General features: G+C 39.7%; 1 protein-coding gene across 2 annotated transcripts in view; it reads left to right on the forward strand.

Annotated features, from left to right (window-relative positions):
- Positions 1 to 3,400: 3,400 nt before the first annotated feature.
- tnk2a (tyrosine kinase, non-receptor, 2a) overlaps positions 3,401 to 12,180 on the forward strand; it is a 34,870-nt gene continuing 26,090 nt past the window's right edge. The window contains exons 1-2 of one of the 2 annotated variants that reach the window (XM_033639257.2): positions 3,401 to 3,557; positions 4,923 to 5,026. Coding sequence is in view for 1 of the 2 variants with exons in the window: in XM_033639256.2 (XP_033495147.2) it covers positions 9,767 to 9,883 (117 nt within the window). In the remaining variant the exon portion in view is untranslated. Of the gene's footprint in view, positions 3,558 to 4,922; positions 5,027 to 9,346; positions 9,884 to 12,180 lie in introns of those variants that run through there. The other variant, XM_033639256.2, reaches the window with a different exon arrangement.

The following is a 12,180-nucleotide window of genomic DNA, read 5'->3' on the forward strand; positions in this document are numbered from 1 at the left end:
GGAACGTCTAATGAGCAAGTAAAGTTTGTTCGCGCTAGCTGTTGCGCATCTGCAAATGCCCGGGAAATGCATGTTTGATAATGAATGGCTGTATTGCTATAGGCCTGCCCATTTAAACTACTGAAATAAAGTCATGGAAATGGGGTAAAATATTATGTAAAAAGTATTGATATTTCATTGGCAAAAATGTGTGGGAACCCTGTTAATCAATGAATTGTTTGGTCTCTAAAATGTCAAAATATTGTTTTAAAAAAACACATCCATCCCAGTTGCTCAAAGTCCAATGTGATGTCTTTGAATGTTTTATTCAGTCAGTCCAAAACCCAAAGATATACAGTTTAATATGATTAAAAAAGCAAAAGAATCTCCATATTTTAAAGGCTGAAAACAGCATTTCCTGCTATTCTTGCATGAAAATTTACTTTAATTTTAAATTTACTTTTTACGATTAATCCGTTAGCAAAATAGGTGTTGATTGACTATTCGACTAATTGTTTGCAGCTCTACTCTGGATTATTTTGATGTTGTTGTTATTATTATTATTATTTATGTATCAACAAGCCCAGAGATAAGTTAAGACTGTATTTATTCTTGTTGATTAATGCTAAATCAAAAAAAAAAAAAGATTGCACGAAAGCCAAAACATTATCAACCTCCCTTTTTTTTACTGCAACAACTGAGCTGATTGGTTCCATAATTTGCAAGAAAGCCATTTATGTTGCACAGTCAACTTTGGAGCACTTATTAATACGATAAAGTTATCGGGAGCAGTGCCTTCCATACTTAAAACCCATTATCGGGAGCAGTGTCTCCCATAATGAAAAACAGTGACGGTAGATTTTGCCTACCAGCGTGTGTGATCGTGTGTGAGTTTTACATGTGTATTTATCGAGAGCAGTGTCTCTCATATTTCACTGAAGGGTGGAACAACTTATCGGGGACAGTGTTTCCCAGAGTTTTATACTTTCTGTATTTATTTGTGTTGTCTTTTAATTTTGGATTATGTGCGAGTGTGCTTTTTTTGTTTTTTTGGGTTCATTTTTGCTCACTGTTCTGCGTCACGTTACGACCATCCTGCAGCAGAGTTGTGTTAGATGTTTGATTTGCTTTGCAACCAAACAAGCAGGTCAATACACAAACACTGAATATTGAAATGCACTGTATTCTTTGTGGTTGTTAACAAACCTGGTCTGTCGGCCTGGAAATCTCATGTGTTTCTTTGTGCTAGTGACCTAAAAGCTGCAACAGATGCTGCACCTTTTGTATGATTCCACGCCACAAGCCAGAGCTCTCTTTGCATGTGTATCAGTGACATATATCATATATCAGTGACATATTTCCTCTTAACTGCACTGTACTGTATTGCTTTCATGAGATGTAGCTCAGCAGACACGGACCATACTACAAACTTTTCATATTATTAGGGTTCAGCCAGTATTTTCTGTTTTATTTTAGATTCAAAACCAGATTTTGTTTGTTGTCAGAGCTGCTGATAGATATTAAGTTTACTGTTTTCTTCCTACAAAAGTTTGCCAGTGGGTTTCAAAGAATATTGTCAGGCCTCTGTAACGGCAATAAGAGGAATTTCACAGAAGCAGCTGGAACGTGTTGAATCTGAATACACTTATTAGTGAGTACAAACATGTTAAAAGAACATTATCAGCCACTCAAACCCATTTATATGTACAACTACATTGAAATCCTTTGTTTATCTTAACATGCACTGGAGCAATAGTTCAGATTATTACATGTTTGAGTCATTTTTTTTGTTTCTTGGTGTCATTTCTGTTGAGCTTTAAACTGTTGTAGCCCATTTTTCTTTTCCCACGAGCAGTTACAAGAATTAAAAGAACGGTTGCTTCTTCCTGAGGGGGGAAGCTTGGTGGTTAGGAAACGGCTTTTCCGCTCACACTGTTTAACCTTCACTGTAGTGTTTCAAAACCTGTTACTGAAATCATATTTCTGTGATCTTCATGTCCAGCAGAAAAGTGTAATAAACCCTTTTGGCTTAGCATCCAGTAAATCTGTCTGATGGTAGTTTCTGTCATGGTGAATTACAGACACTGCAGAGGATTCTCAGCATTGCTGTGTGTGAGTTCTATTGTTTTTTTTTTTACTTTTGTCTTACAGCAAATCTCAAAGGCAAAATCAACAGCTGCATCCTTCCTCTTTTAAATGCTCAGAAAATCAGGAAACTCATGAAAAACTGATTCAGCCGGAACCTTTAAGCAGATGTTTCAACTGTGCCAAATCATGAGTATGCCATTATTCACTTAAGCAACATATTTTATGCTTCTGGTGCTGTGCTTTTCAAAATAAGAGCACAATTTGCACTCATCAATTCCAGATACAGAAATTTCTAGATTTTCAGTGGATCAGTTGTAGTTCTGCTTTGGTCCACAAGTACTGGGCTTAATCACCTGCTGCACTAAATGTAGAATATCAAAAACCCTGTGTATTTAACATTGTAAAGTACAAAACAAAGAACAGTAGGCTACATGTGAGAACCAACCCTGAAAAGAATGTGACAAGCATCACCAACTTATTTCCTTTTTTTGTTTTATGATAGTGACTACGCTAACAATCACATGTAACTTAGTGAAGAAAAAAACTACAGCTCTCCCTTCAATCCTTTTTACAGTTATAACTATTGTATCATAAACTCATCATATAAAAGTCTAGACGAGAAACGTAGAAGAGCGGGGTGTTTACATTTTGACATGGAAAGTACCAAAACTCCTCTCTGCTCAATGTCAAGTGTCTTCCTTCTGTAATCACCCAGTATGTGACCTCTGACCCCAGTGCTGGAAATTTCATTGCCAACATTTTTACATTTTTTAACAGCACAATCTCAGGAGTGAGATCTAAGGAATGTGACAACCAACCCTATTCTCCCCTACTAGTTTTAATAATAATTAAAATAATAATAATTAAAATAATTAAATAATAATTAGAGGTCCTATCATTACATGTTTTAGAAGCAACTAAAGACTAATAGTCTGTTACTTTAACTTAATTTCCTGTGTATTGCATGTAACCGTTTTGCAGTGTAATGTGTTAGGGTTTGGAATATGAAAACAGTGCAGTATTTTTAACTGTATTATATTAAGTATAATTTTATTTATTATTTATATTATTACATTAATACATGTGAAATAAAACAATGTTTAATTATAGTAGGCTATTTATAATTAATAAAACCTGAATAATTGAAACTTAAAATGATACTTTTTCCTCACTGTTAATCCGCGCTTTTATTTTGAAGCCTGATTCGCCAAACAGGAAGTGCAATTATTTTGGTGAATCCGGGCCAGGAATCATCATCTGTGCGTTGATGTTACGCACGGTGACGCTCATAAATCTCCACAGGCGCATTGAGAAGCGTCCCGGAATTACCAGAGGAGAGAAAGGAGAGCGATAACGGACCCGTTGTATTTAACCGTCACCCCGGTAAACAGCTCCGGATTCCCGCCGGGCTGCGGCGGCTGAGAGCGGCGGACGGAGCGAGGACTGACCGGAGATAGAACACTGGTCTCCCGCAGAGCCCGTCTTCACAGGTCGGTACTCCGGGTTGTTTTTCCTTCCAGCAGCTTGTTACTCTCTGTGAGGGAGATGCGACATGTTGCACCAAAACAAAATATAATACATTAATAAATAAATGAAATAAAGTTCTTGTTGTCAGTAACGGTGAGATGTTTACAGACAGACAGACAGACAGACAGACACTTAACGTGACTGAGGCTAATCAGCTTTGGAGGACAGACAGACTGAGCAATTAAAATAGAGATGATTAAATATCCAAATCCCAGCAGATGCATACTATACATGCATTAGTTTTATTGCTATACACTGATAGTGACTTTTTTAAAATATTAAATCATGTATTATGTTTGTGTCTCTAATATAAATATATAGTGAGTACGCAGAGCTGACCTGGAGTCAGATTTATGTCCTAATATTTATGATTTTATATCAGATTACAGCCAATTTGAGTCATTTTACAGTCCTTGCTTCACCCCCAAAAGATTTAACCAACACAAACACTAAATAAAGTTTATCTTGAAGCTGCCATATTTTATTCATCCAGTTAACTTTTAAATTAAATCATTATATAGCTACAGTTTTAATGTTCAAGCATGAAGATCTGAAGCATTTAGATTTGTTTCAGGTCATTTGCTTACAACCAGGAAAGACATTGTGGTGGCAGTGCCAGAAAGCCCCAGGTATTCTGAGGGATATATTTTTATCTCGCAAGCAAATCATAAAAAGATGTGTGCACGAGATAAAAATGGCTTCAAGGTCTCTGTTGAATGCTTCATTTGTTGTATATTTTTTTTGGCCCTAAAAGCAGTCCACTTTAGATATCTTGATGAAATGTTGGTGAGAAAAAAAGGGATCGTCTGTGCATTTTCCAGTAAAGTGCAGCGGGATCGGGTTCTTCTGACGTAACAATTAAACAAACTTAAAAAACTGCAGAATAAATTCCTTGAAAAGAAACAGAAGACATGACCTCACTGCCCACAGCTGTAGCTGCAGACGCCGATTGAGACTTAACTTGGACCTGACTCACATAGGTCAGACTTTTGTCTTGACTTCAGCTGTATAAGCAGAAACATTCAAACAAAAAATATAAAATAAAACAGACATCTTGCAGGCCTTGCATTGCCTGACTCACTCAAAAGTGAAATATTTAGATACTGTGTCATTTTTGTGGTCGACATTCAGACCTGCAAATGGTTATGAGGACTTGTCTCGACTCAAGGACTTGAGACTTGACTGCTTGAGTGTCATAATTTACTCTGCTGTTTACAGACGGATGGAGCTCAAGTTTTCTTTCTTGTCTTCATGTCAGTTTATATAATTTTACTCTTTTTTTTTGTATGTTTCTGGAAGTAACTTTCTTTCTTTATATGTTCATGCAGATGTGGGGTCTCTCCATCCATGGCCTCCTCCAGGTGACCTCCAGCGACCTCAGTCACTCCTGACTGCAGCGTTAACTCCTGATCCACCAGAAGACTTCTGCAGGGTGAGACAAGTTTGACACACATCCTGTATGAGATTATTTTGGTGAAGAATAGCTGCAGCAAAAAAGAGGAAACATTTCAGCAGCCCCAGAAGTGTATTCAAAAATATATATTTTTTTCTTACCAGCAAATTTGAATTTTCTTATAAAAAGAAACATTAACTAAATCTCTTGAATAAAAGATGAGCTTTGCATGTTTTAAAAAGTGGCTAGAAATGTTCCCTGTGTTATGACTGCACTAATATACACAGATTGGCCAAAACATTAAAACCACTGGCGGGTGCAGTGAACAACATTGATCATCTTGTTACAGTGCAATATTCCATTGGGAAACCTTGGGTCCTGGCATTCATGTAAATGCTACCTGATGCGCTCCACCCACCCGAACACCTTTGCAGACCTTGTAAACCCCCTTATTGCAATGGCACCTGTCCCCAGCAGGACAATGCACCATGCCACACCACAAAAACTGCTCAGGCATGACCCGAGGAATGCGACAAAATGCTCAAGGTGTCGACCTGGCATCCAAATACCCCAGATCCCAACCTGATCAAACATTTGAAGGACGTGCTGGTACCCCAGAGGTACTCCCGATCCACGGAGGGTCCTCCTTAGACCAGACTATCTGACCTGTCAAGGCATGGACACAGGACCTCTGGAGGATTTCCTATGGTGTCTGGCACCAACACATTGGCTTCAGATCTTGTTTGATCAGACTGGAATTTGGGGATTTTGTAGGCCAGATCAATGTCTTGAGGTCCCTGTCATGTTTATTGAGCCACTCCTGAACAATTTTTGTGGTGTGGCATGGTGCATTGTCCTGCTGGGGAGTGCCACTGCCATGAGGGGGGGGTACCTGGTCTGCACTGGTGTTTAGGTGGGTGGAGCCTGTCTGGTGGCGACCACATGAATGTCAGAACCCAAGGTTTCCCAACAGAACATTGCATTGTAACAAGATGATTAATGTTCACATCACCTGATCGGTGTATGACTACCGACCAAAGAATATACACCAAACTTCCTTTTCTTGATCTGTATTTTCTATGTTAATATTTTACTTTAGTGACTGATGCATTGGGGAAACATTAGAGCCGCAACGAAGAAAATTAACTGACCTTTTTTTCCATAATCGCTAAATGTTCTTTGTCATTTTTCAAGCAAAAACGACAAACATTCTCTGGTTAAAGCTTCTGAAATTGCTGTATTTCCCTGTCGTACATGACAGCAAAATGAATATCTAATAGCTTTACACTTTTATTTTTATTTGCACACGTGTATTAAAAGACAGCAAGAATTTAAAAAGTTTGGATGTTGCGCAGGAGAGGTTAAAAGCCAGAAATAGCCTCAGTAAACGTAATAACTCCATATTTTAACAAGTTCTTCCTTTTCTATTCCTCTGAATGTTCCCTCTCTGCATCATGTTCTGTCTCTGATTCCACTATAAATGTACAAAATTACAGGAAAGCTGAATCCTGGTGTCTGTAATTACTCAGTGGTCAAAACATGTGGACAGTGAATCGAGAAAACCGGGAATGCACATGCACATTAAATCATCTCCCTCACCAGGGAAACATCAGCGTATCTATCTGACTGAGTCTCAGGTATCTGATGCTGAGAGTAAAATAAAGCAGCCCTGCTCCACTCTCCAAGCCACTGAATGTAAGCTAAATTTAGCTTTCCTATATTTAGAGCATCTCCCTCGATAAAAACTCGTGCAGGCAGAGAGATGAAAGCTCTGATTTTGTGCTCATTTAGGCCACAGATGCACACATACAGAAACACGCATGTGAAATGCACAGGCGACAGTTCGCCTGTCTTTGCCATTGCGTGTTGCCCATGGTGATGGCTCAGGATCTCACTTTTGTCATTGTTTCTTCCTCCTTCTAATTCTACAGCATTGAATTCTTTGTTTTATTCTCTTTTTCCTTTCTCTCTTGTCTAAATGCTCAGCGGAAGCTAAAGATTAATGCCTTACATCTTTAATTTCCATGAGAGCCACGTTCATATTACTTCCAACTCCAAGCTCATTGAGCCAATTATATTTTGAATGAAGCTCACAGGATCATTTTTGTGTGTATTTTAGTCTTTGTCAAGAGCTCAGTGCAAGCAGTGAATAAGCTTTTATCAAACACACTGACAAGAACTGAATTAATGCTTAAATCTGTTTGAAAATGGCATCTTTGTGTTAAAGGGACAGTTCAGGGGCGTCGGTGGGTTAGTGGTAGAGCAGGCGCCCCATGTACAAGGCTGTTGTTGCCGCAGCAGCCCGGGTTCGACTCCAGCCTGTGGCCCTTTGCTGCATGTCACTCTGTCTCTCTCTCCCCCTTTCACACTTGTCTGTCCTATCCATTAAAGGCTAAAAATGCCCCAATGTTGTGAGTTGCTGAGTGTTGGAGATTTCTGCTGTATGATGTGTGTCTTCTCTAGGATATACAGTAATGGAACTAGATGGTGCTCGGCTTGTGGTGCTCAAAGTATCAAAGAAGTACATTTGAAAAACTCAACAGCAAAGTTTCTTTCCAGAAATCATGACCTGGTAACTCAAGATAATCCACAGACCTTGTTGTGAGCAGTTTCATGTAGGAACTATTTTTTTCTACTGAACTACATCCGCCTTTTTGCTTATTGTTTTATGTGTATAGGATGTACAAAGCTCAGAATGCACACTGCCTATACTTAAGCAGAACAGCTGAACAGGCCAATTCCTCTTAACATCATATTGGGATGTTGCCAGGACACTGGCTAATAGCCAGGTAATGTCCAGGAAGTCAGCACAACTTTTATTCTGTAACTATTTTTAACCACCATGGGACGTCTTAATTTGACAATCAAACAAAGTTCATTCAGCATCTCAGTGATTGCTGGGATTTCCTTTTTTCCAGGTGGCATCTGTGGTTTGATAAGATTGATCCAAGCTTGCAAAGTGAAGTGATGTTTTTTTTTTACTAACTTTTTTTTTGTGTGATTTGTATTTATTTCAGGTAATTTACAAGTTTCCGTCCAGCCCTGTAATTTTTTTTTTTTTTTTACCTGCAATGTCCTAATACGCTGTCATAGAAGTAATAAATGTAATAAACAATGTCTTAAACAATGGTTCTAGGGTTAAAACTAACCTAAAGTTACATTATTGCCTAATATATCAATTATTGTTTTTGTTTGTTTTTTTTAAATTAATTAATAGACTTTTTATTCTAAACTAGGCTTGGGAGTTGAAATGCCAGTCATAATTTTCTTCAGCCCAAAACCCAAACAATGATAATAATAATAATAGTATTAATAATCATATTGATAATAATAATAAAAAACTTTACTTATAAAGCACCTTTCCTACAAGAAATGCAGCACAAAAGACTTAAGATCATACAAAAGAAATCACACGATGAAATAATGTAGCTCATGACATCATAAAATCAAAGGTAAAACCATAAATCATAAAATCAAGTAAGATACAACATTTTAAAAGAATTGCAGCAGCATGAAGCGTGAAAAGAAAGAATTTCAGACCTGTATCAGGAAAGTCAGAGCTAGTTAAAGGCTAAAGTGAGGAGATATGTTTTTAGCTCTAAAAATATTTAGCATGCTAGCTTCCCTGATGTCAATAGGTAGTGTGTTCCATAGCTTTGGGGTGTAATTGTCAAAGGCTACATCCCTGATCTTCTTCAGGCTGTTGCTGAGAATCTCCAACAAACCAGCAGCAGATGATGGCAGTGTTCTTGGAGGCAAATAGTTAACAAGGGAGTTAGCGATGTAGCTCGGCCATTTTTAGGATTTTGTATACAAGGAGGAGGAGCTTAAAATCAATGTAAATATAACAGGAAACCAACCTTGGTTGAGCTGCAGAGTTCAACCAAGTGGTTGAGCTGAATGAGTTGAATGAGCTGCAGAGTCTTGCTTTGGTGTTTGACAATACTCAGTTTACAATGATATAAAACCACACTGGAACCGCAGCTGCTTGATAAATGACCTCAGTAGATAAACAATCAATGTATTTTCAATGCAACCATTTTTCCAAAAAATGCTCCTGAGATCAGCTCACAGCTTCCAAAGCTAATTTCTCAGATTCACCAAAACATCTTTCCATCTATCTAGAAATGCTCTTCTTCTTTGGATTGGTGTCAAGCTTAGCTGTTGTACCATCTGCATGTCTGCATCTATCAGATGCATGCTGGGAACTGTCTCCCTGTTATTTCTCTTTGGTCTGACCATTCATCCATTTACCCATCCATCTGTCTGCCTTTTTCTTTCTACGTTTTCTCCCCTCCTCTCCTGCGCGATCTCCCTCTCCCTCATCCTCATGTTAGAGCTGCTGAATTATTTATCATCAGACAGACAGTGGGCTCGGCTGCAGAGCCAGGAGGAGATGGAGAGCTAGAGCGAGGAAGAGATGGAGAGAGAAAGGGAAGTATGGAGGTGTCCGACGCTGCAGGAAGCCGTGAGTCAGCAGGGAGAGAAAGACCTAGTGGGAGGGAAGACAGAGAGAGTTTATAGATAGCTTTGGGTGATACGACTGGAGAGACTGGCGTCAAATGCCTCCCGGTGTGTTCGTGAACGTGCGTGTGCACGCGCCTATCGATTGAGCAGAGAAGGTCATGGAGCTGAGAGGAGATTAGCAAACTAGACCCGGAGCACAGCGGCAGAGCTAACGCCTCCTCTGAATAGCAGCTAGACATAAAGAGAAGAGCCAAAAGAAAATAGAGACAGGGAGAAACAGAGAAGGCAAAGGACGAGAGGAGCTCCTACAGCATGGGGGAGAGCTATATGTACCGGCGACTCCCCTACACCAGAGGAGGGGAGGAGGGGGAGGAGGAGGACGAAGAGGAGAGAGATGGGAGGATCAGAGAAGGTGTCGGGGCACAAATGGTAATATGTGAAGTTGTGCGTGGAAATCAAATGATTCGTCTTCTCCTCTCACTGTGTGAGTGTGCTTATGAGGTGAAGAGTGTGTGTGTGTGTGTGTGTGTGTGTGAGAGAGGATGTAAGTGTGTTTGTGGTGGTGTGTGCATTGATTATGATTGCAGCACTGCCAGTACAGACTACCGTCCATTTGATTTTAAGTTAATGGTGTAGTCCAGTTGTTCCAAACCTGCTGGGTCCCGTTCTTTAAATTTGGTGTCGGCTGCACATCCATGACACAAATCTCCCGTTCCACCACATCCCAAAGGTGCTCTGTTATAATGAGATCTGGTGACTGTGGAGGCCATTGGAGTACAGTGAACTCATTGTCATGTTCAAGAAACCAGTTTGAGATGATTTGAGCTTTGTGACATGGTGCGTTATCCTGCTGGAAGTAGCCATCAGAAGATGGGTACACTGTGGTCATAAAGGGATGGACACGGTCAGCAACAATACTCAGGTAGGCTGTGGTGTTTAAACCATGCTCAGTTGGTACTAAGGGGCCCAAAGTGTGCCAAGAAAATATCCCCACACCATTACACCACCACCACCAGCCTGAACCGTTGATACAAGGCAGGATGGATCAATGCTTTCATGTTGTTTACACCAAATTCTGACCCTACCATCTGAATGCTGCAGCAGAAATCCAGACTCATCAGACCAGGCAACGTTTTTCCAGTCTTCTATTGTCCAGTTTTGGTGAGCCTGTGTGAACTGTAGCCTCAGTTTCCTGTTGTTAGCTGACAGGAGTGGCACCTGGTGTGGTCTTCTGCTGCTGTAGCCCATCTGCTTCAAGGTTGGACGTGTTGTTGGTTCAGGGATGGTCTTCTGCAGACCTTGGTTGTAACCAGTGGTTATTTGAATTACTGTTGCCTTTCTATCATCTTGAACCAGTCTGGCCATTCTCCTCTGACCTCTGGCATCAGAGAACTGCTGGTCACTGGATGTTTTCTCTTTTTCAGACCATCCTCTGTAAACCCTACAGATGGTTGTGTGTGAAAATCCCAGTAGATCAGCAGTTTCTGAAATACTCAGACCAGCCCGTCTGGCACCAACAGCCATGCCACGTTCAAAGTCACTTCAATCACTGCTTTTTCCTCATTCTGATGCTCAGTTTGAGCTTCAGCAGGTCGTCTTGACCATGTCTACATGCCTAAATGCATTGAGTTGCTGCCACTTGATTGGCTGATTAGTTATTTGCATTAATGAGCAGTTGAACAGGTGTACCTAATAAAGTGGTCAGTGAGTGTAAGACATATTTTATGTTGCAAAGTCCAAATGTCTGGACTTCCTGTCCTTTCTGCAGACTGCACCCCAAGCAGACAATAGTCTGCTTGGGGTGCAGATTCACAAGATGTCATTGATTTAATTACCCACAATTCATCACAATACCAACATGGCGTTGTAGTTTTTCCAAATGCTGACTAAAAAAAACAAAACAAACTTATTATGATAGTATAGAACAATTACTGTATTAAAAGGTTACTTTAATTGTGTAGACCAGAAATAATATTCAGATATGTAGAAGTATAGGCTGTAGAGGTCATCAAAATGATTGTATTATTGCAGCCTACATTATAGGCTAAAAGCTGTGTACAGCCAAATATAAAGGCTAAGAAACTTTGTTGAAAAAAAAGAATAAAAGTTTTCTAGTGTAAGCAATACTTAGTTCATTCAGTCATAGTCTTGTCCTTATTTAAAGCATTTCTGTATTTAAATGTGTATAGTCTTCGTGGTGTAAAGAAATGTATGAATATAATTTTGTTCACTTAAAAATAAAACCTTTACATGGATTTATATCTTGTTATCTGCAGGGACAGATGAGCAGACATCATCCATTTGCATGAGGAGCATGACAGCAGTGGACATGTGTAGCAGTGTACATTGTAGCTGTTGCCAGAGTGTTTCCATGGCAACAAGTGAAACAGACTTGAGGCCCGTGTATCAGCGGCTTTCAGTCTTGCGCCCTCTCAGACTTAACGTGATGACAGTGAATACGTCACAGTACATAGGACTGAAGTCCTCGAGGACTCAGCACGCAGGTTCGGAGGGTGGACTTTTGGATCCAGTCTGGGTGTTGCTACATGGTTACGTGTTTCATTTTGTTCTGTGTTGTCTCAGTGACATTGTTTGTCCACCAGAGAGCACAGACACGTTTGTTTCTATTGTAAAATGTCAGGCTATGTACATACCTTTATTTGACAAAAAACCATTAAGAGACCCTTAATAATTGTGTATGTTATGTACCTTTATGTACCCTTAAA

The sequence above is a fragment of the Epinephelus lanceolatus genome, chromosome 20 (assembly GCF_041903045.1).
Source record: "Epinephelus lanceolatus isolate andai-2023 chromosome 20, ASM4190304v1, whole genome shotgun sequence".
In the NCBI taxonomy this organism is placed as follows: domain Eukaryota; kingdom Metazoa; phylum Chordata; class Actinopteri; order Perciformes; family Serranidae; genus Epinephelus; species Epinephelus lanceolatus.